The sequence below is a fragment of the Aspergillus welwitschiae genome (assembly GCF_003344945.1).
Source record: "Aspergillus welwitschiae strain CBS 139.54b unplaced genomic scaffold BDQ94scaffold_17, whole genome shotgun sequence".
Classification (NCBI taxonomy): Eukaryota; Fungi; Ascomycota; class Eurotiomycetes; order Eurotiales; family Aspergillaceae; genus Aspergillus; species Aspergillus welwitschiae.
In genome coordinates this window covers 708,066-733,965 of record NW_020798711.1, presented here as the reverse complement: position 1 = coordinate 733,965, position 25,900 = coordinate 708,066, and the positions used below count along the sequence as shown (strand labels likewise).

The following is a 25,900-nucleotide window of genomic DNA, read 5'->3' as shown; positions in this document are numbered from 1 at the left end:
TGCGGCATCGCCGATTTCCATTCCCATCCAGAACCAAACACAAACACAAACGCAGAGCCAAAGCCAGAGTCAAGACGAATCTCCCTCTAATACAAACCACACAGCATCACCAGCAACGCAATCCCAAGAAACGACGCAACAACAACCACCACACACCCTGACATGCACGATCCAACCATCGCGGCATAACCACGTCTCGGCGATGACGCGCAACCCTTACCATACGTTCTTCTACGTGGACAAGGAAAGCCATATGTATAAGGATCTGGTGAAGAGCGGGATACCGTTGGATTATTTGGCGGATGGGCCGATGAGGAGGAAGGCGCATGTGCCGGAACGGGTGAAGAGGATGCTGGATCGGGATGTGTGGAGGTTTGGGGGGAAGAGTTTGATGGGGTTGTATCGGTTTGGGATGGAGAGTGAGAATGGAAAGGAGAGTGGGGATGGGGATGGGGAGGGTGAGGGGACGAAGTGAAGTGAAGTGGATTGATGATTGTATGATTTGTTTTCGTACTCTGTATAATACTGCATTGGTTTTGGTTGGGTCGGTGGGTTGTACATGTATGTATAGCGGGCTACGGTACGTCACTTCGTTTATTGTAATTCTAATAGAGTAGGTAGGTAGGTGGGTAAATAAGTAGTTATGGATGATGATGATGGTATGGAGAAGATGAACATGGGTTGTTCCCTTACACGACGCGGATATACGCTACATTTGGTTTTTGTTAGAATCTCCGTAAGCATTAGTAGATATAGACGATAGGACTTACTCGCGTCAACCTGCATGATATGCGGTATCGCCAACCGCACCTTATTCCGATACAATGCTGGCGCTCTCGTCTGCAGCGGGTTGCCCTCAAAGTACACCGTCTGGAGATTTTCCTTGTCCCGGAGTTCGCGTTCCACTTCATCGAAGCTCGACAGTTGGTTGTTGGACGCCCACAGCTCCTCCAAATTCTTCAAATGAGACAAATGTTCCAGCTTGGACACTTGGTTGTTGGAAAAGTCGAGCACGCGCAGCGAAGTATTCTCCTCGAGACCGCTGAGGTCGGTGATCGCATTATGAGACACGTAGAGTTCCTCCAGGTTCTTCAGGTTCGCGAGCCCACTAATATTCGTGAGACGGTTCGACTGGATGGAGAGAATGCGCAGGTTGGAGAGGCCATCGAGATTCTATATCATCAACCCGGTCAGTCAGCCAACGCATATCGCACCTAAGAATCACAATGGAATCCACGTACCTTCAATTCCGTAATCTTATTCTTCCCTAACCACAACTCTTCCAAGGCCTTCAAATTATCCAGATTCTCAATTTCCTGCAACCAGTCAGAACAATACCCCAATCATCACTTGAAGCAAATTCAAGACCCACCCGAATCCTATTCGCCCCCAACTCCAAATTCCGCAACGACGTGAACGTCTCCACCCCCTCTATTTTCGAGATCTTATTCTGCACAAAGTACAGATCCGTCAACTTGACCAGATGCGAAATATTCTTGACATGTTTAATTTTATTGAAGCTGAGATCCAAGCTGGTCAGGTTCTCGAACTCATCAAGCCCCTTCACATGCGATATAAGGTTATCGTAGAGATCGAGTTCCGTCAACGATTTGGCAACTTCCGTGGGGAATTCGATTCGCGAGATTTGGTTCTGTCGGAAGCATAGTCTCTATACCATTCACCGTTCTATTAGCACTGGGTCGCGCGACCACACACATGCCGGGCACTCCTGCCATACCTTCACCTTGGGAAACCGCTCCAATCGCAACGCCGGAATCGAAGTTATGCGACAGTGAACAAGATCGATTTCCTGATGTGAGGTGTGTTAGCTAGCTGGTTGGTTTCCATCAACCAACGCGTCGCGTCGGATGAAGTATCGGCATATACCTCTGCGTCCGGGTCCTCATCCTCCAATAGATCTGAACACGAAACCCACTATCAGTATATTTTCTCTCGTGTTACCGTTATACCGGTTCACAGCATCCCGGTATATATGGGCAATGATGGACATACCCTCATCGGCCTCGATCTCCTCCACAGGCGGCGCATCCGAGTCCGAGTAATCGGGGTCTTCTAGCGCTTCCGGGTTCGTGATCGTCGCTTTCGGTTCGACCCGTAGCTTTCCATCCCAGCCGTTCTTGTCCTTCATGTTGAGCGATGGGGTGTGGGCGCGTGTGTGCAGGGAGGTCCTGCGGGAAAAAAGTGGTTGATGGTGGTGATGGTATCGGAGGCGGGGAGAATGGGTATGACGCTGCCAAGAAATATTAGGAGATCGTCGGAGCTTTGGATGGAGGCTCAAGGGAACGGACGCAGCCTTGCAGGGGAAATATGTATGTATATATGTATGAATGACTTTATGACGGGGCTAATCGGGGAATACTCACATGAGCTGACACGATGTAGTGCGGACAAAAGCGGGATCGATGGAAGATTTGAAGATGACCGATCGGTCATTATTGCCGCGGCGTGATCCCAGCCCGCCTTCGCCGTTGGAGGTGATCCACTTCACGCTGTAGATGCATGATATATCGCCAATCACCCTGCCTACATGCGTTACTGCCTCTCGTTTTCTCACTACTTCTGATCTAGACTAAATATTTACTTGGAGCTCTGCCGTCTCGTGAAATGGTCAATTCAAAACTACTTAAACACGGGACAAGCTGAATGGTGTAGGCGGACGCTTTTATGTACAGCACGCACGCCCAATCAGTACATATACATTGCAAAGTCGCCGATCCCAAAAGAGTCCGGGACCATTCAGACTATGCGTGTACCAGAAGCAGCGACAGGCGCTTGAGACATGAATCAAAATGCCACGCGCAAGGGAGTTACCAAAAAACAGACCATGGCGCACCAATGACAAAAACAACGCTGGGTTTTGGGGTCCACATCTTCGGGCACAAGGAGACTAGGAAAATAACCAGGACGGTGGGTCGAGCCTCGTATGGGCTACATGTTAAGCAAGAAGAAACAAAATGGAGACGATGAAAGGAACCAAAAGTAAAAAGAGACAGATGAAAGAAAAGAGGGAATGTAAATCGGGGAGCGTATACATGAGATCAGCAAAATTTTGGCTGATGACCAAGACTGACGCCTGCGGTATGCAACAAGAAAGGAAACTTCAAACACTAGGAAACAAGACTGGCGGGGGTAATCTGGTATCTGCTCGCTGGGAGCGCAAGAACATGGCCGGTGCTCGGAAGAAAAACGGTGCAAGTGACATGGGGTAAAGGGAAAAAAGGTCAAAAAGGGGAAGAACAGGAAAGGGGGAACACATCTTCATGGTGGAACTGCTGCGAGTGTTCAGATTCCAAACGGGACTGGAGTGAGCTGCCCGGATGGTCTGGTTGCTCGACCCAGCAGACGTTCCATGCGTATAGTTGAACAAAGATCAGACGACTCTTTCTTTTTGAAAACCGACTGGACCCGCAATGTGAAGATAAGCATGCTATAATGCAAATGCCAGAAGAACTAGAGTTACAGGCATCACAATGCAATGTCGAGAACCAGACTAACGTCTTTCACTTGTGCCCCGGCAAGGTCTTCGAGGACCGGAATCAGATCAAGTAGCTCGTTATCGTGGGCGTCAGAGAACCAGCTGCTGATGGGTATCGCATGTTGAGGGTGGAAGATATAGGAAGTCGGAGAATTATCGATGATAATCGTGTCGCGTAGGTCGCGGCCTACTTGAGAAAGATCCTAACAAAAGGATCAGCATCCTAGTCACGCAAGAGAATGGAGCTGGCCGAGACAAACCTTGACATAGTTGCCTTGGTGGTTATAGCAACTATCCCTGAACAGTCGGTGGTGGACAACGTTGTGAATGTCTAGCTGATCCAGCAGGGGATCACCGTACTAATGAAGCGTGAGCGAATGCGTAGCCGACAACCCTCGTCTTGGAATAACTCACCTTCGAGACAGAAGCGGTAAAGACAACCACTTCGTACAACTCACCCACCCTTTTCATGAATTGGTCGACTCCAGGTCTTTTTATAACGTAGATGTTGTGATATTGCCCTTCAATTTCCACGGGAATGGTAAAGTCCGCACGTTCGAGAACCTGAACATAGTGTCAGTCTGGCACTGGGTAAATAATCTGGGGATGGCGGACCTTGAAACTACTGTGAACCAACGTCTCGTCCAAATCAAGAACCAAGCATTTCCTGTCCCGAAGATGGGGGAGAGGTGGTGGCAAGAGGAATTGCTGTTGCGTCTCCTCTAGCATTGTGTCGACGTGGTGTCCGGATGGGCCCGTCGGGGGAGGCAATTCGGCTGGAAGTACTGTCGCCTCCTCATCGTGTGAAGTGTACTTCTCGTCGTCATAGCTGTTTTCAGACGCCGGGGGCTTAGGCAATTCATCCAGTTCTATAGGAGCAGTCGGAGCATCCTGAGCCTTCTCTGTGGAGGTAGAAATTATCTGCTCCTCTGTTTTCTGACTGGGTTCCCCCGCTTCGCTGGCAACAGCGCTCGCTTCGGCGGTCGTGGTGGAAGGTTGAGTACTCTGGCCTACACCAAGCCCCTGTGAATCAGCACTGTCCTGTGGCAAGGCCGGTACTTTTTCTGTCTCTGCCGGGCCCGAAGGTACCGTTGCGCCATCGAGCTGAGCGCCCTGCTCGGAAGTAGTCACAGTGCGCTCTTCGTCCACTTGAGACATGGACTGGTTCGACGTCACGGTCATGTTGGGTTTCTCATCCCGGTAGTAGCTTGGGTCTTTGGATTCCGCGGTGCTCGAATCACCAGCATTGGCGTCGGCCTTCTCCGGAGTGGCCTGGGTGTGGGGGACCGATGGCTGTCTGGATGTCCTCTTCACGGGGATGGCAGGGTCCTCCGAATCATCGCTGGGCGAGGAACAACAGCTCAAGAAAGCGAACAACCTATACGAGACCTTGCTTCTCCTCTCTGGCTTGGCCGGATCACGCAAGTCAGGGCTTGCCGACTTGTCTTCCTCCATACTCGCCCCCTCCTGGTTCTGCCGACGCGACCTCATACTGCTGCCTCTGCTCCTGTCCCTACGACCTTTAAAGATGCTTCTTTTCGAACCGCGAAGAGTATTCTCGGAGTCATCGTGGGCGGTGTCTTGACTCTTGTCCAGCGTAGACTGTCGATCCGCTTTTAAGGATGCACGCGACGAAATGGGCAACAGTAGATGATGTTTCTTCGGTGCGTCGGCAGAGGTGGCTGCAGACTCGTCTACCGAGCCCTGGGCCGGTGCGACGGACTCTTGAGCCGCATTGGTGGGCTCTACATTGTTCGACAGAGGCGACGCATCGGTGGTGGCGGGCTGGTCCTGAGGCGACGGTTCAGGATCTAACAAAGAAGATATCAGTAACAATACTCGGAACCAACCGAAGCGCATCGGAGAATTTTACTGCGAATCCAGGAAACAACGGTGTTGGAAACTTACTGGAGTCCGGGGGGCTCGTCGCGATAGGCATGGGCGCTTCTCCGGTGGTCGGTTTTGAGTTTGATGGTGAAGAATCTCGCTCCAAGCTCCCTCCGAGCATTGAGGGTAGCAGAGCGAGGTTCACTGAGCCGACAGGAAAACCAAAAAGGCCAAGGGGAAGAAGAGTGGCGAGAGTAGAAAAGAGAGAGCGAAAGCGAGATAGAGAGGAGTCGGAGGACAATGACCACCAGGGTTACCGCCGAGAAGGGGAGGGAGGGGGGTTGCGCCGGCAAGGAAGATGAGGAGAGAGAGAGAGGGTGCAGTCACGCCTCCTGGCTCTTCGCACGTACTGAATGGATGGGATGGAGGCAGGTTACTAAGGTGGTAGTACCAGTAAGTTGCTTAGCTCTGGGACCCGGACCACCGCCTGGAATAAGGCTAGTGCGCAGCACTAAAAAGAACTCGTTCGCTATGAGCAGATCCAATCAATCCGCCCTCCAATGTCCAGAATATACAGGGCGGCAGACGAGCATAAAAGCATATGCGACCGGCACGATCTGGAGGTCAAGTCTGGGGATGATCGCAGGAATGGAAGGGTTCGAGCGTGTGAAGTGCAGGACTGTTTGAAAGTAGGGGATCACGTGGTTGGGCCAGGGCGCCTCTTGACTCGTGATGACCTTTTGGGTTTAAGAATGGTACGGAGTAGTAGACAGTGATAAAAAGGTTTAGGCAAGGTTCAAGCAAAGGTCACCGGTCAGACAGCCCGGTAGATGGGTTAGTTAGTTAGTTAGTTGGAGAGGAATAATAGCTGTAACGTAAACGATCTAGGGTATGATCGCTTGTTGCACTGGGGCTGACGGGTTGCTGGCCAGCGGGAGGGAAGTTAAGGTGAAAAGGAACTCTAAAAAGGTGCCCCCCGAGAAAGTAATCTGATCGGCGGTTGGTGATCGGATTTCTTGTGCTGTGGGTTCGTCCCTTTCGCTTAGTCGATGGGCAAAGGAAGTGTCAAAAAAAAAGTGTAGCCAGCGGACTAGGTAAGAGACCTGTTTCCACTAGTTGGACGGTCTAATGACGGTTTTTCTACAGTCGGGATGAGCGACAGGGGAGCACGGAAGTCAAGGGGAATCAGCCCAGGTGCGGTGGTGCTTTGATGTGGTCAAGCAAGCCGGTTGATGATAGTGGAGAGTGGCTTATTTCTTAGCTCCTCGACTGGCGGCTAACCGGTTTAAGAGAGAGAAAGACGAAGGGGAAAGGGGGGAAAGGGAATAAGAGCGAAAAGAGGAAAGATAGAGTAAGAGGGAATTAGCAGAAGAATACGTAGAGCCCGAGGGGTGAGAGAGAGGAGAAGGGAGGGGAGGGGAGGGAGGTGGAAGTGGGCGGGCGAATCCAGCAATGATGATAGTAATAAAACCAAAATTATCATCATTATATTATTATCACAATTATAATACAGGAATGATAATAATAAGAGACAGAAAATGAAAAATAATTTAAAATTACTCCATTCGTGTTGCTATGCGCTGACCTTAAATTAACTAACCAGTTGTGCAGAGAGATACAGGAGGTACCGTTAAATAGGGACGGGCATTGATGGATGCTCGGATGTGCCTTAGGGAAACGGGGGGGCAAGGGGTAAGAGGAAAGCAGCAGACCTCGGAAACCGCATGAGAAATTAGTACGGGCCCCAGGAGAAAAGACGAATGAAAAAAGGGAAGAAAAATGGAAAATGGAAAAAGAAAAAGCGGGAGAACACAGGCCAAGTCTGGTCTGGACCAAAAGATGCAGGGCTGCAGAATTGGGGCCAGACACTCTCAGAACTGCTACGACTGGCTGGTCCAGCATTGGGACGGAGGTTCAGTCTCCATTCGCAGCAGGTTCGGGCCTGATTTGACGGGAGATGCCCCGTACCTTGAAGTTTGCACGCCCTGATTACCCCCCATTGGAACCGGTTAATCACTATGAGGTCTGTCGTACCAACTTATCTTTGCCGGCACCCATGGTGATGGTGAACCACGCTTTTCAGAGAATTCAGATTAACTACTATTGCACAGACATGTGGATGATAAGGATACCAGCAGGATCCCCCATACTTCATTTGATTCAGACTGATGTAATTCATGCATAGGCAGAAGCTAGTCAGTTACACGCCTACCCACAGCCCGGTCCCAGGTAGTAAGTAGTCCTCTGTATGTAGGAGCCTTCGACTCGAGGTCATCCGGAACACGTTCCGACTCGTGAACAGGCCTATGTCGTCCTATGTAGCAGTCGCACCCAGTCAGAAATATCACCAAAATTGGGAGAAGTTATGAAAGTCTGATTTTATTTTCAATAATTCCTCTCACTGATCACATTGCAAAGCCCGAAAGTAAGTGTTATCATTGTTACCCCCCAGAAGGCTTGGTGCAGGGACCTTGCTCGTCTTTTATTCCGCGGGCGCTTCTAGGACGAATCGGAGGTAGCCAAGAGTCAAGGTGGTCTCAACCACCAGTGACAAGGTGAGGCTGGGGTATATCTGGCAGCTCAATAGTCCCTTCAGAGGACCTGTAGCCGTCGTGCATATCTGCTAGCATTTGATGGTGTCTTTGGGAGGGGGCCGTGGTTTCTTTGGCCGTAACATCTCTCTTCCGTAATAGTATGGTCTGCACGAGTCGGGTCAATTTATGGTGCACACCACCTTCACTGAACCTGCAGCTTCTCATCCCTCATGACCTTAACAATCATGGGAGACCTACACCCTGGCCCTCCCTCCATCCTCTTCAAGACCCCGGAAACAGTTCCAGGTGACGACGGTCTCCTGCTCAGCCAAGCGGGCAGCACCAATACAAAGTAGGCAAGGCCGAAGAATAACTTACAGCTATTGTGGGTGATCAGTACCTCCTAATACAGGATCGAGTCGAAATTACAGTCTTCTGGGACTGAGATCCTGGACGGGCACCTCCACTCCGAGACAATCAGTATCTTCATTCGCTTTTCGTCCTGCCAGCCCTCAGCCTAAAAAAACCCCCATGCCCTAACACAGTACCACGAATCCGCTCACATCTAATATCTTCAAGCCCTCTAGCATTCTATTAGGTCAATCAAGACATGCATCATCCGTTATTCTGTTAGGAATAAGTCATACCATTGGCTATCTATCACCGACCGTGATCGGCTTCAGCGACTGCTCAGGTCTCTCATGTCGCCGTCAATCTTATTCCTCCTTCGCTGGGTCCAAGGCCCTGTTCAGCAGCTAGCTTTTAGAGGTCTATGGTCATCTTCCAAGACCATTAACATGCTCTAGTCCGGAAAGGCTCGTCACCATGGCTGGCGGATAATGCGCCCGGGGCGTCATTCCATGCATCTACTTGGGACTGCCTGCGAATCAGATGCTGTCTAACAAAAATAGGCCCGTGCAGTTGTCGAAAGGAGAGTCGATCATCCTATCTAGCCACCTACCCATGCTTGCATACCTGCACACATACCTAGTCTCAATGTTCTATACGCTGTAGGTATCAACATCCCCTTTCATTCGTTTGTGTTACCCTACGTTCGTAAATAACGGTCCGCTTCAAAGGGTGATAGCCATTCCTGCCAAAGAAGATGCCACTGCAGTCATCCATATTATGCGGGGTTTGCTAGGTGGGAGTTAAGCAACAACCCCAACGATACAATCTTCCTATCCTATTTCTACCTAAGTGCTACATTCCAATATCCTTTATGGTTGATCATTGACACACAAGGGATGGCGCATTCTCCGAACCACTTTGCTTGTCTTGAGATCCGAGTGATTGTCAAGTTTTGGTTTCAGACAGGTATGCGGAGACAGCCTGGATTGTATCGCTGGCAAGGACTTGTATACCATCACTCAGTAAGAGAGGGAGCTGGTAATTACCCCGTAATACCTGATCTCCATGCCATCCCCACTGTTGTATCCAACCCCCGCATCAAGTGCGAGACTGCAGCCTTCGGATGCTATTTTTGTTCTTCAAGATATTCGTTTATGCCTTCAGTTCCTGGCATCCAAGCCATAAGATCGAGGACAAATGGAAGAGCTAGACCAAGATATCGGAATCAAGAAATGCCGTGTTCAAATCTGACAACGATCCAGATTCGCTTGATCTCTCCGAGCTTTCTTGGTTGCCAAAGTGCCGGCCTGCCATATGGTTCTTCGATTAAAGTCTCCCGGACCTGCACTGACCTCAAATTTAGGTGCCTCGTGCGATATTGGTAAATCTTGTATTTTACCAACAACATCCCGCTATTGAAGCTTAATTGACCTGCACCAGATCAATCTATCGATGCAGATAACAACTACTTCTATCAGATGAACCAGTGACCTCGTTACTACTGCACTCTCGTCTAGGTACTTTCGTCGCATGGAGTATAGCTACCATCATGTAATTTCCCGAGAACTACCTTTCCTTCATCCCAATGATCAGACCCCTCCTTCCACACGGCGTAAAATGCCCCAAATTCTATTCGGTTGTGGATCGCATGAATCGTACCCGACTTCTCTATCCGGCTGGTCTTGGTTGCAGCGCCTTGGTCCCATTTAGGAAGTTGGGCGCTTAAGCCCAGGGCCTCCATAGTAAGACTGATAGAGAGTGGACCTGCCAATTTCAATACCGCAGAGCATTATCACAGCCGGTTTACTGTCGATTAATTGATTCAATTTGGGTGCCTCATTTACTACATGTGGTACATGATCTGTGAAATCAGATGATTCACTGCCACAACATCAACCGGATGATGTCAACGGGTTCATTGAATACTTGAACACCTAGAAGCAATCTAAAAAGTTATACGCACCACCTTTTCGGATATTAGGCTTATGGGAAGTTTCTTAAAATAACCGAGCAGGTCTCTGTGATGCTAAATCCTGATGTAATGAAGGCCTGGGGACTCCGCACGTGAGATGCGCCTCCGCCCCTCCGCAATGTTGGCCCGAGGTCTTCACATGCATCAACTCTCCACAACATCGTCAGCTTCATCCATAATGTGAGCTCCTGAGTGAGTTGTCCGCTAACAACAGTCTCACAACCACAATTATTCTTACCCATATTTACTGCTCACAGCATTTCCGACCTCGAAATTGCACCACGGAACGATATAGAACGCGTCATCCCTGCGGACGCTTCCACCATCTCCTGATGGCCTTCGACAGTCTGGCCTAAGAATGCCAGCTGCCGTGAGGGCACTGTCCTATAAGGTGCCCACAGTTTGTACTTGAAGTGATTTTCTGGCCATACACGAGAAATAATGGCCGCTCATTCAACCCTTCGACGTCGAGAAGATCCCCTCGTGGCGCTGTACAACAAGTATGCCAGTCTCGTTCGCTCCCGAATCAAGCGTTCATCAAAGACAACCCAAATCATCGCCACGATTGCACTGATCCTATCTATCTTGGGTTCTGGTTATGGAGGCTACAAATGGTTCAGGGAAAGGGCTAAAGAACGTGCACGAGGAAGACAGCTGCTGCGTCGGAATTCCGGGATTCGAGGCAAAGATGGCACTCGTACCATCTATGTGCCCTATAAGGGCTCCATGACCTCCAAGGTTGTGATTCATCCGACCAAACAAACGACTTTCGATGCGCATCGGCGATTGTTCTTGAACCCACCTGCTGCCGCTCGTGTCGGCGACGGAGAATCAGTGAATCAAATACCGCCGCCAACCACAAAGCCAGGGATCAATTTGGCATTTCTTCATCAATTTCTCAGTCTTGGGAGTATTATGGTCCCGAGATGGGGCAGCAAAGAAACAGGATTATTGATGGGCCATGGGGTTTTCTTGCTCTTGCGGACGTACCTATCTCTACTGATCGCACGACTGGACGGCGAGATTGTGAGGGATCTTGTCGCTGGCAAAGGGCGCGCTTTCGCTTGGGGCATTCTCAAATGGTGCGGCATTGGCACCCTGGCTTCCTACACCAATGCCATGATCAAGTTTCTCCAATCAAAGGTGTCTATTGCGTTCCGGACCCGACTAACGAGATATATCCACGATCTTTATCTTACTGGCGACAACAACTACTACAAGTTGATGAATCTGGATGGCGGTGTTGGCCAAGCACCAGACCAGTTCATTACCCAAGACCTTACCCTCTTCTGTTCTGCAGCAGCCGCTTTATATTCGTCCATGGGGAAGCCTATGGTGGACCTATTCGTGTTTAATTATCAATTGTACCGTTCTCTCGGGCCTTTGGCGCTTACGGGTATTCTCACGGGTTACTTCAGTACCGCAGCATTTCTGAGGAAACTCTCGCCACCATTCGGAAAGCTAAAGGCTGTCGAGGGGAAGAAAGAGGGTGACTTCCGGGGTCTACATTCAAGGTTACTCGCCAATGCTGAGGAGATTTCTTTCTATGGCGGTGCAGACATCGAAAGGGTTTTCCTAATGAGAAGCTTCAAAGATCTCCAGCGCTGGATGGAGGGTATTTACAGTCTCAAGATCCGCTACAACATGTTAGAAGACGTCATCCTGAAATACGCTTGGTCTGCGTTTGGCTACCTGATCACGTCCCTGCCAATATTCCTTCCAGCCTGGGGCGGCATGGGTGGTGCCCTAGAGCTGGTGGACATGCCAAAGGAGACTGGTCGAGAACGCGATCGCATGAAGGAGTTTATTACGAACAAACGTCTGATGCTGTCTTTGGCGGATGCGGGTGGCCGGATGATGTATAGTATCAAGGACATCTCGGAGCTGGCTGGGTACACGTCTCGGGTCTACAGCTTGATATCCACGCTCCACCGAGTGCATGCAAGTGCCTACTACCCTCCACGCAATTCCCATGCAGAGCTATATTCCCTCGCGGATGTACAAGGGACGATTCATAACGGATTTGATGGTGTACGTCTTGAACAAGTTCCCATCGTCGCACCTTCTATATACCCCCGGGGCGGCGATGATCTGATCGAGTCGCTGTCATTCGTCGTGCACTCCGGCGACCATCTCCTGATATCTGGACCGAATGGCGTCGGCAAGACTGCTATTGCCCGGGTTGTATCAGGATTGTGGCCAGTGTACCGCGGTTTGGTCAGTCGCCCAAGAGGGTTTGGGCTTGACGGCATCATGTTCCTTCCCCAGCGGCCCTATCTCAGCGTGGGGACTCTCCGCGATCAAGTAATCTACCCTCACACTGCAGTCGACATGCACGAGGCAGGCATAACCGATGCTGCACTGCAGAAAATTCTGGACGACGCTCATCTGGGCTACCTCCCTGGGCGGGAGGGCGGATGGGACACTCGCAAGGAGTGGAAGGACGTTTTGAGCGGAGGAGAGAAGCAACGCATGGCTTTGGCACGAATTTACTACCACGAGCCTCGCTATGCTTTCCTCGATGAAGGAACCTCAGCGGTCTCTTCTGACGTCGAGGGCCTGCTGTATCAACGGGCAAAGGAGCGGGGAATAACTGTGATCACGATCTCCACACGCGCGTCGCTGAAGAAGTACCACACATATAACCTTAGCATTAGTATTGGCGAAGAGGGTGAGCAATGGGAGTTCGAGAGAATCGGCACCGCCAAAGAGAAGCTGGGAGTAGAGAAGGAGCTGCAGGAGATACGAAAGCGGCTTGACAAGGTGGAAGAGTGGAAACAGCGTCGGGAGGAGATTGAAAACGAGCTACGCAAAGTCTGGGTTGAAGAAGGAGAGCTTGCTCCACCACCCTATGGATCAGAGTCGGAAGCAGTTGAGGTACAGGATGACCAGCAGTAGGCTCTCCTACACTTCAGATCAGGTTGGTTGAGGCCGTGACCACTGACCACTGACCACTGTTTCGTTTTCAATTCATGTTGGCCTAGCGTCCGGGTGAATCTGTACCTAGACTTTTGGATGATGGAAATAGATTGACATGTTATTGTGAAGCTGTGTTGGTGATTTACCCATCTGTAGAGTCACATGACCGTCACCCACGGCGGCAGAGCGGATCCTGTTCTCGTCCCATGCATTCATTTCAACTATCATCAATGCTGCATAGCTTTCTTTTTGTCTCCTTTCCTCCTGAATTTTTACCCTTTAGTTTTCCCACTTCTTCTAACTCAGTGTTCCTGTCACGTGTTCCTTCCAACCCATGATGTGCCTTCTGCGTGCAGACTAATCACAGCTTATACCCAGCTCTTATTTTCAATCTTATCTAAGTTTAACTACTCCTGCAGGGGAAACACGCCCCTTCTGCTATAATGTCAGTCATTATGCAAGACTCATCTGCATCAGACCAGCAAAAAATGGTCGTAATTCCAATCAATCGCGCATTCAGCGACGGCACCCAGGACAACTGGCCCAAAGATGAGAGGTTCCTGAGACCAGACGATAGTTACTATCGAGAGAAGCTGGCCTCGATGTGGCTGCAAAAGACGGGAGCTTATGAGCGTGGTACGTTGATCGCATGATTTACTTTGACCTTATTTTACTTCGATCGAGCACTCTACATCTTCGCACGGCTGCTGTTGAGCTTGTTCGTGATTTACCTCTCCAATACTCCTTCCGGACTATGTACTTGGGATCCATAATGAGATGTTTGGCGCATCTTATACCTAATTGTACCATCATGTGGAGGCCAACGTTAGTCGATATGCTTTGGATTGAAAGGAAAAGAGCCATGTCGCTGTATTTGTTAGCATATTGAATACATATTTGCATTTTCACCTCACTAACCCTGCTTTTAGGAGTAGAATACATCCTGGACAGTCTGCCTGATGGTTATGCTCTATTTGACAGGCCTCGTATGGCAAACCCCGATATTGTAGGTTTTTTCGCGCTCTACTCTCAAGCGCATTCATATCCCTAACTCTTTGCAGTACGACCGTTTCCTCTATGGCCATCCAACAGATGTGTATTTCAACTCCACGAAGCAGTTTTTTCCGCATTTCTATTACCTGATGACGGGTGGCCAAGAACCATGCGCCTGCGTTCTCTGCGAGAAAATGTCAAAGAGGCTACAAGGTATGTTTCCATGGTTATCCAGGCTTCTAGTGCAATGCTGACAGCAATACACAGAAGGTGGCTCAGAAAAGCGAGGTCCTGGAAGGCCTCGGGGGAGACCTTCTGGAACTGGAACGCCTATTCGAACCCCTGGTAGGCCGCCGGGGAGGCCACCTGGCCGACCTCCCGGATCAAGCGCAAGCAAACCACCCGGAAGGCCACCCGGACGACCACCAGGAAGACCCGGAAGACCCCCTGGTAGGCCCCCTGGTAGACCTCCTGGCAGGCCTCCAGGAAAGCTTTCAGGATCGGCGACATGCCCTTGTACAGATAACGAGGGAACGCCAGACGTCTTCAAGATGGCTGTGCTACAGCTCGAGCTAAAAGGGCTACAGGAGACGGACATCACAGAACCCGGAAGCATGGACTGGCGAGCCGAGCGTTCACCACTTGACGAATACATCCAGAAATTGGACTTGCAACCGTCCTTTCTGCCCCGTGCTGGAGAAGTCGTGCTCTGGACGCCAGATTTCGAAGGCGAACTAGCCTGGAACCCTGAGAACAATCAGATCCAAATATACTTTCCCAGCGAGAAACGATGGCTGGGCACTCCTGAATGGCGAGCAGGTATCGTCAGTCAGGTCCCCGAAGAAGACACCATCTTCCAAGACATTGTTCAAACATCCCCCAAAGAACAGAGCATCAACTACTCAGGATTCCGCGTCGAAACCTTCCCTGACCCTCACAGTCCCGACAAGAGCTACTCCCTGCACTACAAATACGTCTACTTTAAATCCATCAAGCCGTTCAACGCCTACGAGCACTTCCTCCAAAACATCCCTCGCGAGAACCTCCACCCCTCCATCGAATACGCCATGACCATCATGTCCTCCTTCAGCCTCCTAGACAAATACCACTTCAAAGGTGTCTGGCCCGACGCATCCATCTACAGCCGGGGGATATTCATCGGCGCCGAGCTCCTCACCATCGGCGACGCCGTCCGCCTAAAACCCCAGAACTACAACTTCAACAACCTCAACAACCACCATTCCACCCCCAACCCTACCGTCACCGACATAATGGTAATCGACGAGATCCGCCTCGACCTCAAAAACTGCGACTCAGCCCTTAAATCCAAACATCTCGCGGAGAAATACACCGTCCGCATCCGCGGCAAGGTCTACACCTCCAGCGACCGCCGCATCTACCTCTCCAGCAACACCCTCCACCCCATCAAACCCCTCACCCCAGACGAAGTCGTCTCCGCCTTCAACTACGTCGGCATGAGCGGCTACGGCGACTGGTACCGCATGCACCCCGGCGCCTCTGTCGACATATCCCAGGACATGATTCTCGGCCGGCTCTACGAACCAGACGCACTGCAACTCATGTTCGGATCCCTGGCACTCGGATATGACCTGCAAGGGGTGCTTCGCGGACGGGCGTACTCCCGCCAAGCCGACGAGCGTATCCCGGAGGGGCAGAAATGGTTCTGGGGCGATTTCCGCACGCAGACGCTTGCGATTGACTCACTGAATGGCGAGGATGTAGGGCATTATAGCGACGCCAGGGACGTGAAGATGTGGCGGGCTAATCTCCGCGTGCTGGATGGGGTGGCGAGACCGGCGGATTTCAGGGAGGCGAAGATACCTGGGGATGTGGGGCGGCCGTCGACGAAGTCGAGGTCGAATTTTGCGAAGGTAGGGAAGCTCAGTAAGCTTGTTAGTACGGGGTTGGGGAGTGCAGATTTGAGTAATCCTGTTAGTGAGGCGGAGGAGGGGACGAGTCGGTTGTCGGTTGGTGATGATGATGAGGAGGAGGAGGAAGAAGAATCGGAAGAGGAAGAGGAAGACTTCACGCTACGGATGGACCAGCTGCGAGGTGGGACAGAGGAAACAGAGGAGGGGGACTATGTGCCTGATAAGGAGAGGGAGAGGGAGCGGAAGCGGGTAAGACATGATGATTGATTGAGCTGGACTGTACTATATTCAAGAAGATACCAAAAGCTCGCTAGCAAGCTACTCCAATGCAATGAACTAAACTATACACACTCAATCCTATTTCGACGTCTTCTCCACCACCCCCCTGGCAAAATCCCCAAACGTAACCCCCTCCTGCACCTCCTCCTCCAAATTCGGCTGCGTAAACACAGCTAACGTATTCCTCGCCACCTTACCGACTCCCCTCGCTCCCTTCACGAAATGCGGCACAGCACGGAACTGCCCCTTCGTAATAAGCTGCAGCGCCTCACCCGTCTGAAACGCAAGACAATCCTTCGGTATATTCACCTTGACGACCTGGCCCGTCCTGGAGCGGATATACAACCCGGCCTTCGGATCCGGCGAGGTAGTGAGTTCCGGCAACGGAACGGATTTATCTTCCAAGGAGGAGGGATCATGCGCTTCTTCATCGACGAACATCGCGGACGTGAGGCCCGTCAGACATCCGTGGTCGAGGTGTGTGGCGCACCAGTCATCATCATTATCCTCAGCCCCTTCTTCCCCCCCAGTAGATACTGTAGAGGAGGAGGAATCTTCAGTAGGAAAATAATGCAACAACCTTGCCTTAGTCGTAAAACTCCCCCTCACCACTTTCTCCAAATACCCATCTTTATACCCATCCACACTCTCCACCGCGAAGCGATCACACGCTCTGGCCACCAACGCCGCCGTATCAATGATCAATGTACACAGCTGCTCAAAGCTGCTCCTAAAGGTAGGGAGATCCGTCTCGCTAGGCCAGATATTCGGGGAAGTGTACTCGGGGAACTCTGCGTCGATGGAGGGGGCGCCCTGCAGGGAAGGGTCTTTGTAGAAGGCGCAGTTGAGGTAGTAGGAGCCCTTGTGGGTGTCGTAGTGGCCGTCGCGGAGGGTTTCTTTGCCCAGGGACCAGCCGATGAGGTATTTTGCGGAGGGGCAAGTTAGGGAGTCGAGGGCGCTGGGGGGCAGAGAGGCGAGGTAGGAGGCGTTGGAGAGGACTTGGGCGCGCAGGTGGGAGAAGGTTGGGGGGAGATCTTTGACAAGGATTATGCCCAGGGAGGAGGGGCCGAAGGCTGCCGTTAGGGTTTGGGGGGATATTGTGCCTGTTGTTTTGTTGAAAATGAGTTGTTAGTTGGGCGAGATAAGATGTGTTTTGGAGTGGTTCAGATTTATTTTTTTTGTAGCTTTGAGTGTCGAGTGGGGATTAGGTGGACGTACCGTCGATTAGCTCTTGCAGGCTGACGGTGACAGCTTGCGCTACGGGTATGTCGTCGAGAGCCATTGTTGGTGTTGGTATTAATGATGGTGGTTTTGTTGTTGTAAGAGTGTTGGTGGTGAAGAGGAGATAATGAGGGGAAAAGATTGCAGGTGGGATGATGGAGGCCCTCGGCCCGCGCCGGTCAATCGTGCTTATCGGCGCTTCTTATCGGATGACATCGGCCGAATGGATGGAATATGAAGAGGTGGATGTTGGATTCAGTTGAGAGTTGTGATTTCTGGGCTGTGGATATGTACAATGAAGATGTGGGTTGTGTGGTTACTATAGCATAGAAATTCATGTAATGTACAGGCAGCTTGCTCATAGCTGCAGTTGGAGTCGGTCTGACCCCATTTGGGTCTCCAGCTCAGCAGTCGAGCAGTCCAGTAAAGTCTGCAGGACTGAACGTTCAAAAGACACTCAAGACGAGATCTTGCAAGAATCGCGAAAATCCACTCGCCTGCAACGGGCCAATGAGAGTGCCGCCGCAAGACGCGTCATCGTGTCTTCCCATTCACTAAACGCCGTCTAGTTTTCTTTCCCTTCGGCAGCCTGACTCTCGGCCGCTGCATCAGCACGCGTGGTCACTTTGCGCAAGTTGCCAAAAGGCAGAATGTCCCCGATTCTCGTCATGCCCGTGAACAGCATGCAGAGACGGTCGATACCGCATCCCCAGCCGCCAGTCGGAGGGAGACCCCATTCCAGCGCCTTCAAGTAGCTCTCGTCGATCTCTTCCGCCTCGTCAGCCTGCTTGCTGTACCGAACCTGGTCTTCAAACTTGCGACGCTGTTCGAACGGCGAATTCTCCTCTTCGTATGTGTTCACGACTTCGCGGCCCTCGATGAAAAGCTCTCCGCGGGCGGCGACGCGCTGGTTGGTGGTGGAGTGGATGAAGGACTTAGACAACGGTGATAAGCACTCCGGCGGGTTAACGATGAAGGTTGGGTCGATGCACTGAGGTTCGACGTAGATGCTGCAGAGCTCGTCCAGCAGCCGGGGGAGGGTCACTTTATCTGGAAGTGCATGATTGCGGTCACGGAAGACCGCCTTCACCTGCTCGAGAGCATCGGGAGATGCGAGGTCTGGCAGTTTCTGCCCGATGCTCTGCTCAATGGAGGTGATGAAGTCGAGTCGGCGGAAGGGTGCAGAGAAATTGAGATGGGAGAACGGCAGAGGTGTGTCTTCCTGATTAGGCCTCTTGAAGGGTGACGATTGGTGGAATGCTGTAAGGTGTTCAGCCAGTCCCGAAAGTAGCTGCTCGGTTGTGGTCATGAGATCCTCCAGGTTGGCGTAGGCGTGGTAGAACTCGCAAGTGGTGAACTCGGGGTTGTGGGTTTTGTCAAGGCCTGTCACAAATTGTCAGTTTTCGTTCAAACACTTCGACTGAAGACTAATACCTTCATTGCGGAACGAAGGTCCAATCTCAAAAACCCGGTCAAACCCTCCTACCACCAACCTCTTTAGCCAGAGTTCCGGCGCAATCCGTAACGACAATTGGCGATCCGGAAACTCGGTGGCCGTAGTATGAAATGGACGAGCAATTGCACCGCCAGCAACAGCTTCGATAATAGGCGTATTAACCTCCATAAAAGAGCGGTCGACAAAGAATTGGCGAAGATATTGGACAACTGCCGATCTAGCTCTGATGACATTTACTGTCTCCGGGTCCGCAAGGAATTGAACATGTCGAGGGTACGGCGAATTCTCCTGCCCTTGGGCATCAACGGGAATATCATGCAGACAGGGCGACAGAAGCTGCGGTAATTCGGTCGCCAGAACAGTGAGTTCACCTCGTTCAGTCCGGTGAGGATTACCCGTTACGGCTATAGGATATCGTTCAGTCTAGAGCAGAATACTAAGGAGCGGCTGGTGAAACATACAGAAGGCATCGCCACGCCGAAGCATCCGGTAGAACTGCTTGAAGGTCGCCGGAGGGATATCCTTCAGTCGACGACGATTGCACATAACTTGAATTTTATGGCCATCATGAACTAAGTCGAAGAATATCAAATTGCCTCCAACAAGTCTTAAGGTACGTACCCTACCTACTGATTTAAGTACGAGACGACATGGTAGGGCCAGCTAGGCTAGAACTAGGACCTACCATTAATAACAACTGTATCATCCTCTACTATTTCATTATCTGCTAGATGGCTGTAGCGGCCACGAAATTCCGCACAGCTCACCGTGTTCTTGTTTGACGCGAGCCGGGGATACGACTCAGCAACAGCCTCTTCGATCAATTGCACACGCCTCTTGAACGCCTTCTCAGGATACGCATCGACGCTGTTATGCCTTGTTTGTACCAGAGGTGCATGAGTGTGCTGTATTACTCGAGCAAGCCTGCCAGAAGTCTGAAAGGCCTGCGATGTACGGGAAATCGGAAGTCCTGCCCTGAACATGCCGTTAGCAAGATGTCTAACAGACAAATACCATACAAAATGATAGCAGAGACAAGATAAATCAGAAGACATAAAGCTTCCTTGTTACTCATAACTTGGAAGATAAACCCCCAAGCTTCAATGCAGCGGTTCTGTAATTTGGAAGGGTATGTCTCATCATGCAAGTGCAGGATAAAGAGAGGTATTGTGAAAAACACAGCAAAACATAAAACTGCTTACCTAGACAAAAGACCTCCAACCCGCAACGACGACGCCCTGAACGGGCGAATTGGTTGCATTGAGAGTGACAAGAGAACTACTACGTGCTCACATATTGAGAAAAGGAAGGAAAGAGAAAAAGAACAAAGCCAAGTTGTGCGGGAAATAACGCGTTGCAAATCCGGCGAAAATTCCTAAGGCGGTGAGGAGCGGCAGCGGCAGCGCCAGCTTCGAATCCCGGCAACTTCAGGTCTGCTCCGGCAGCTCAGTTCAGCGCATTCAACTCATACTCTTTGTAACACACATTGATAAACTCTGTTCTCACTTGTGAGTGACTGATTTGCTCCTGATATTGCCAGCATTATATTGAAACTAGCTACTAATCTGTTGAACCCAGCTCAAAAACACCACTCTCACTACACATCGTCATCATGTCTTTCCTCTTCGGCGGCGCCCCCAAGCTTTCCTCGGAACAGAAGATTGCTGCGGCTGAGACGGAAGTTGAGATGGTCACCGACATGTTCAGCCGGTAAGATTCACTTATTATCATGCTGTCTATCCATTCATAACGCTCATATTCCTTTCCTGCCAAACATTTTACCTATTCCCCGGACACTTTATATACTTAACTAACCCACTCATGACCACCAGTCTCACCGAGTCCTGCATCAAGAAGTGCATCCCCAACGACTACCGTGAAGGTGACCTGAACAAGGGCGAGTCCGTCTGCATTGACCGCTGTGTTGGCAAGTTCTTCGAAGTCAACATGAAGGTCAGCGAGAAGATGCAGGGTGAGGCGAACCAGAAGGGCGGCATGGGTGGTTTCGGCATGTAAAGTGCGAGGTCAACGAAACGATTGTTCATCTAATTGGATCTTTTTTCTGTTTTTCTATAAAACATGTATAATCTATTCGGGTTTCAGATCTGTCATGGTTGCTCTTCTGGATGGCTTGTTTTCCTTTGGTCTCTCTTATGGCTTGATTGATTGACTGACGGGAGCGGAAGGCCTGGGATTTTGCTGATTGGGATGGATGACTTCTGCTCGGACATGGATATACAAGGTTGTTTGCTTCTGGAAAGGGGGTTTGCTGTTAGCGAAGACTGGGTCTTTGGCATTGCACGGTCAACGCGAACTGCGCAAGTCTATCTCGGAAATTATGTACATTAGAAATGATATATGTCTACAAGGCTTCTTTCTGGGAAAAAAGACATCACAGTCACTGTGTCGAGCATCCGGTAAGTCTCCTAACCCAGGAGAACCAGGAATTGTCCTGCTTTTCGTGCTCGCCCCGTATCAGCAGCTTGACTCTGTTTTCGATGGCATTTACATGCCGTTCGAACTCGTCGAGGTTGGTTTCGACATCCTCGACACGTGAATCCAGAACATGGAGCTCGTAGTCCAGCTTCGCGCCCATCAGTTCGACCCTCCTCATGTAATCGGTGAGTTGGCTGTGCTCTTCCGTCAACAGGTCGCTCGACCTAGCTCTCATCTGCTCAAAGGTTGACAGCCGTTCCAGGTAGGCAGCGTTGACCTTTTCGTGGCTCTCGTGTAAGCACCGGCTAAGATCATCTACAGAGGACACTTGCTGCTCGACCCAAGGCACAGTGTGCTCACTAAGCTCCTGGATACGTGAGCTGAAGATTCGTGCATCTGAGGCCAGAATGTCTTCTTGCATGATGGCCTCTTCCAGAAGAGTATCGGGCTTCTCTTTGAAAGCCTCACCTCCCAAATCCTTCCATCCCAGCACCACCTCTTCGACAGTGCTGAAGGACAGATGGCGAGGCCAGTAGTTATCAAGACGACTGGAGTCACTCGCCACGTTCAGTTCAATACAGCTCTGCGGTCGACGCAGCAGCATAATACCAACTTCAGATGTCTGCTCCCGAGGATCGACGGTAATGTCGGTGGAGAGTGTCCTCCAGCGCTCAAGGTCCTGCGCTTCGTCATCTGCTCGGGGTACTGACACCTTACGCGACGATTCCGAATCAGCCTGGGATGGAACCGTTTCTACGGTTATGGCTGGCGCTCTTGATTTGGGTGATTGCGGTAATATCGTCCTTGGGGGAGATTCAACCTGCGAGTCATCCTTCGGGGCCTGACCTTCATGGTCCTGCACATCCACGGATCCGACTGGAGCACCACCATCTGTTTTCTTCGACTGAGACACCTCTGTGTCGCTATCGATGGGTGGCAAATGAGTAGAGTCACCGCCAAGGTCTATGTCATCCCTAGAGTGCTTCTGGGGATGGGACCGGAGGCCTACTGCATCCTTGAACCGGCCAAATCCTGCCCGCGCGTCTGACACTTTCTCGCTCACCCCTTTTCGGACTAACCGGCCCAGATTTTGGTCTTTCTCATCTAAGGACGATGCTGATTCTGGCGGCCTCCCTGGACGATCTGAGCTTTGCAGTGCGCGGTCTGCTACTAGATCTTCGTGCGAGGATCGTTTTCGACTCGTCCAAAAATGGCCACCCTGGTCGTCTGTAGTAAATACGATATCTGCACTCTGTGCATTGTCGTCAATGCCGCCCTTTCGCGGCTTTCCCCTCCACAGCCATTTTGCTCGTTCACCGGTGACCAGGTGTGCAAAGTTATCAATATCGAGGGTCTCGATATCAGCTATCCCGCCTTTTTCACGGCCCCGGACCATTCCCATGACCATCTCTCCCCCGTGTCCGCTTAATTCTGCCATGGTTGATTTCACGGCATCGGTCCAGCCTTCTGCATTCGCAGCTTTCGCTGTCACCCGGTGCAGGCGATCTAAGGTCTGTCGATCTAATATTCGGGTACGTTTCAGTTTCTGTGATTTTTGAAAGCTTCCGATGCCTTTCGTCAGGTTATCAATATCAAACGCATCCTTACCCACCGGAGCGCCGAAAGCATGCAGCCGATTTCGCGCCCCCATGAGTGTACCCAATAGCGCGGCTACTGAGATAGGACCCAACATGGAATCACTCGGTTCAATGTTGTATAAGTCCATACCCGTCTCGGTCCACCAATCATTTATGGCCGCTTCTGTGACATCACAGAGCAGTCCGTCAACGTACTCTGGAGCAAGATTGCCAAACATCATCAGAGCGATCTGGCATTGCTTCACAAGCTCTATGACGGCAGTGTATAGAGGCACCTTTTCGCTCGTTCGGTAAAGGTGATGGAACTTCCCCTCGGTAGCGGGTGAGGGTGGTTGTAGCTTTAAACCAGAGCGGCCTGAACAGCCCAACCGTTTCAGGTTTTCATTCACAATAAAATCCTCCTTGTGTTTAAGAACATCACCGTCGGGTACCGGAATGAGAGTCAGTGCCAATGGGAACTCGTTCAGGTCGGTAACCATAAGTGTTCCCAATGGCGTTTCCTTTTTCCGCGCCTGGCATTGCCTGACTGCGTCGAAGTACATCTTCATACGGGGCGACCACCTAGACTCGTCTGTGGGGACGCTCAGCACCCCCACCACGACCTTGTGCGAAGGATCCCCCGTATAGGTGGTTATTATGAAGGTGGGGTGCATGCGCGTGCAGGCCCATTGTTCAACAATGAATGCCTCATATCCTTCTAAAGTCAAGCGTCGACCTAGCAAATCTGCTTCTTTATCCTCTTCGAGATATCGGAGGGCAACCGGATCGGTGAATACGAGTCTCTGGCGACCATGCCGTGGCGACTGTCCCTCAGAACCAACGAGCTGTGTAGGCTGTACATCTTTCGTGTTAATAGAGTGTTTTGCCAATTCGCGGGGGGTTATCGAAGGAGGCGGAGCTTGGCCGCCTGTCTGCGTCGCGGGAGGTGGCATGATGAAGACGGAACAATTTCCTTAACACATAAGGACTGTCTAGAGGGTGATTTAAATACTATGAAAGTGCGTGGGAGTTCAAGAAATCCGAAGAAGAGGAAACCAGGAGGCCGTGCTCAAATAAAGGCGAAAGAGACAGAAGCGTTGACCCTCCGGGGGTCTTGTCGTATTGTACAGAGGTAAGGAAGAACTGTAACATATCCGAGGTTGAAGAAGCTATGAGCCTTAACAAGCCGGGCTAAGGGCTGTCCATGTCATGTCAAATCATTGAAGGAGAAAGTAGAAGTACAAGTCTGGCCGAAAGGTGGTTGTTGTTCCCGGCATCTGCAGCAGGTTCAGTTGGCGACGTCACAAGGGTTTCCCACCATGCCTGGAGCGGTGAGCGGCTAAGCCATCATCGCCCTGACTTTTGGGGGCCACTCTGGTCAAACAGACCCCACGGGATGGACAGTGTATATCCGAAACTAGCAGGTCTCAATTCCATATAGACAGAACACAGGAAAGCGTGATACTACTTGGGCAAGTCTTACGATCCTTGGGGGTAAGCGTGAGGACGCTGTTACCATTCTAGAACACTACACTACATCTAGACCAATCAATTCTGCATGAAACGCAGCTGCCTAGGTGCATTCAGCCACAACTCAATCGTTCCTCAGCACTGCCACAAGGGCCCTACGGGAGAAGCCGTGGTGAGTGGGCGGACACTGGACGCGTCTGCCAGTCCGGAGTACCCCCAGTAGAACGGCCCGAGTCAAGGATGCGCAGCGAACTGGATTCACATGTACCAGATATCTTGGGTCTATTATAATAATAATAGTGACATGCAGTAGATAAATACATCCATTTACAGGTGATCAAGCTCTCTTCTCTCCAGGCCTCCTCAAGGGAGGCAACAGCAGTGAAAAGAAGACCAATCTCGAGTACTACCCAGATGAACTAACAAATGGGCAACAGCAGGACTGTCTACGCACTCTTAACCGCCTCCAAAATTTGGAGGCATGGCATCTTTTTTTTCAAAAATTCCTCCCCGATCCGAAGACCAAGGAGAGCGGTCAAACTAGGTAGTTTTCAACTAGCAAAAACACGGTCTCGGATGTCTCCTCACTGACACGTGTAAAACCCGTGCACCAGGATGGAGAAGAAAAGAAAGAAAATGTCTAAAAGGAGGGCGGGTGCGCTGAGCTTATATAGTGCTGCGGCGGGGCCCCACCGGACGAGCTAGCGTAAGCGAGGGTCTATGCTGGCTATGATTGGTCGGAATCTGCTGCCTGTATGATCCTACAGTCACTGTCTTGCTTCACGACTGGGGAGGTACCGACACCTTTTCACACACACAGAGGAATAATCATGATGCTCCAGACTGCCAAAGCTGGAAATATCCGCTGAGTTAGTTAAAGTGGTGTATGTGGGTTTCTCAGCGAGTCAGGGTGCAGTCCGTCGATAAGCCATGTTCTGCCATATGGGAAACCCACTACTGTCACCTTGGAACTACTACTACCGGACCCAGTCTTATTCCCAAACATAACGAGCTGTTAATGACTACCGAAAATTACTCACTGCGCTTTAAGTCGGCATCTTGACAGGCAGCACCTTTTTACGGAAGAGCAACCTGCAATACAGCCAGTGCTATGTCATTGTCGGCGTCCAGAATCCAAACAGTTATGAATGGGGATCCCCTGGTGCAGGCAGAGCTGCTTCACCGCGACAGAATATGGGTCTTGCCTAGGCCAACCACTCATTCTCGCCACAAATTCGGAAGATTGCCCAAAACCAAGGGCCTCAGAGGAGAGACATTATTTTGATTTTGACAGATAAGGCGTATAGAAAGGCACCTTTGTTATGGTCTCTTCTGAATGCCTCACTCTCAATGCACCGTTGGTAGTAACTTTGATTCGAAGACGAGGAGATGTGCCCACCTCCATGGGTTGTGGCAATCCAGTCGACAAGAACCCGCTAAGGCTCTAGAAACGAAGCGGACCAGTATAGTTAGCGAG

At 50.9% G+C, this 25,900-nt stretch overlaps 6 protein-coding genes across 6 annotated transcripts; 2 read left to right on the top strand and 4 right to left on the bottom strand.

The window, feature by feature from the left end:
• Positions 1 to 291: 291 nt before the first annotated feature.
• psrA (putative general stress response phosphoprotein phosphatase Psr1/2) lies at positions 292 to 5,504 on the bottom strand (the record flags this gene model as incomplete). Its single annotated transcript, XM_026769118.1, has 12 exons — positions 292 to 575; positions 714 to 1,173; positions 1,242 to 1,316; positions 1,373 to 1,669; positions 1,888 to 1,919; positions 2,014 to 2,189; positions 3,083 to 3,141; positions 3,517 to 3,686; positions 3,753 to 3,855; positions 3,911 to 4,060; positions 4,112 to 5,307; positions 5,405 to 5,504. The coding sequence occupies 12 exons, from the start codon at positions 5,502 to 5,504 to the stop codon at positions 292 to 294; spliced, it is 3,102 nt and encodes a 1,033-aa protein (XP_026626149.1).
• Positions 5,505 to 10,621: 5,117 nt separating this feature from the next.
• Positions 10,622 to 16,296, top strand: pxa1 (putative peroxisomal ABC transporter (PXA1); the record flags this gene model as incomplete). The annotated part of the gene is made up of 5 exons (XM_026773283.1): positions 10,622 to 13,057; positions 13,519 to 13,735; positions 14,029 to 14,105; positions 14,360 to 14,542; positions 14,623 to 16,296. The coding sequence occupies 5 exons, from the start codon at positions 10,622 to 10,624 to the stop codon at positions 16,249 to 16,251; spliced, it is 4,542 nt and encodes a 1,513-aa protein (XP_026626148.1). The 3' UTR covers positions 16,252 to 16,296.
• On the bottom strand, positions 15,797 to 17,595 carry BDQ94DRAFT_144549 (uncharacterized protein). Its single transcript, XM_026766469.1, has 2 exons — positions 17,482 to 17,595; positions 15,797 to 17,366 (listed from the first exon to the last, which is right to left on the bottom strand). Exons 1-2 carry the CDS (start codon positions 17,543 to 17,545, stop codon positions 16,342 to 16,344), a joined length of 1,089 nt encoding a protein of 362 aa, XP_026626147.1. The 5' UTR covers positions 17,546 to 17,595; the 3' UTR covers positions 15,797 to 16,341.
• A 137-nt stretch (positions 17,596 to 17,732) lies between these two features.
• BDQ94DRAFT_144548 (putative lysyl-tRNA synthetase) lies at positions 17,733 to 20,269 on the bottom strand. The gene is made up of 5 exons (XM_026766468.1): positions 20,143 to 20,269; positions 19,626 to 19,915; positions 19,402 to 19,566; positions 18,919 to 19,344; positions 17,733 to 18,867 (listed from the first exon to the last, which is right to left on the bottom strand). The coding sequence occupies exons 1-5, from the start codon at positions 20,199 to 20,201 to the stop codon at positions 18,050 to 18,052; spliced, it is 1,758 nt and encodes a 585-aa protein (XP_026626146.1). The 5' UTR covers positions 20,202 to 20,269; the 3' UTR covers positions 17,733 to 18,049.
• A 129-nt stretch (positions 20,270 to 20,398) lies between these two features.
• BDQ94DRAFT_144544 (Tim10/DDP family zinc finger protein) lies at positions 20,399 to 21,368 on the top strand. Its single transcript, XM_026766467.1, has 3 exons — positions 20,399 to 20,448; positions 20,519 to 20,650; positions 20,773 to 21,368. Exons 2-3 carry the CDS (start codon positions 20,553 to 20,555, stop codon positions 20,954 to 20,956), a joined length of 282 nt encoding a protein of 93 aa, XP_026626145.1. The 5' UTR covers positions 20,399 to 20,448; positions 20,519 to 20,552; the 3' UTR covers positions 20,957 to 21,368.
• BDQ94DRAFT_179063 (putative Sin3 complex subunit (Stb2)) lies at positions 21,148 to 24,401 on the bottom strand. The gene has a single exon (XM_026773282.1). The coding sequence runs from the start codon at positions 23,904 to 23,906 to the stop codon at positions 21,339 to 21,341; it is 2,568 nt and encodes an 855-aa protein (XP_026626144.1). The 5' UTR covers positions 23,907 to 24,401; the 3' UTR covers positions 21,148 to 21,338.
• Between the last annotated feature and the right edge of the window lie 1,499 nt (positions 24,402 to 25,900).

Bases quoted from the DNA above. Each gene is read 5' to 3' on its own strand.
- BDQ94DRAFT_144549 (XM_026766469.1), bottom strand. From the start codon at position 17,545: ATGGCTCTCGACGACATACCCGTAGCGCAAGCTGTCACCGTCAGCCTG. The intron at 17,367-17,481 runs GTACGTCCACCT...ACAAAACAACAG, and splicing joins CCTGCAAGAGCTAATCGACG to GCACAATATCCCCCCAAACC.
- BDQ94DRAFT_144548 (XM_026766468.1), bottom strand. From the start codon at position 20,201: ATGCAACCAATTCGCCCGTTCAGGGCGTCGTCGTTGCGGGTTGGAGGT. The intron at 19,916-20,142 runs GTAAGCAGTTTT...CGGCATGTTCAG, and splicing joins GTTGGAGGTCTTTTGTCTAG to GGCAGGACTTCCGATTTCCC. The intron at 19,567-19,625 runs GTAGGTCCTAGT...TTAAATCAGTAG, and splicing joins TGATACAGTTGTTATTAATG to GTAGGGTACGTACCTTAAGA.
- BDQ94DRAFT_144544 (XM_026766467.1), top strand. From the start codon at position 20,553: ATGTCTTTCCTCTTCGGCGGCGCCCCCAAGCTTTCCTCGGAACAGAAG. The intron at 20,651-20,772 runs GTAAGATTCACT...CATGACCACCAG, and splicing joins GTCACCGACATGTTCAGCCG to TCTCACCGAGTCCTGCATCA.
- BDQ94DRAFT_179063 (XM_026773282.1), bottom strand. From the start codon at position 23,906: ATGCCACCTCCCGCGACGCAGACAGGCGGCCAAGCTCCGCCTCCTTCG.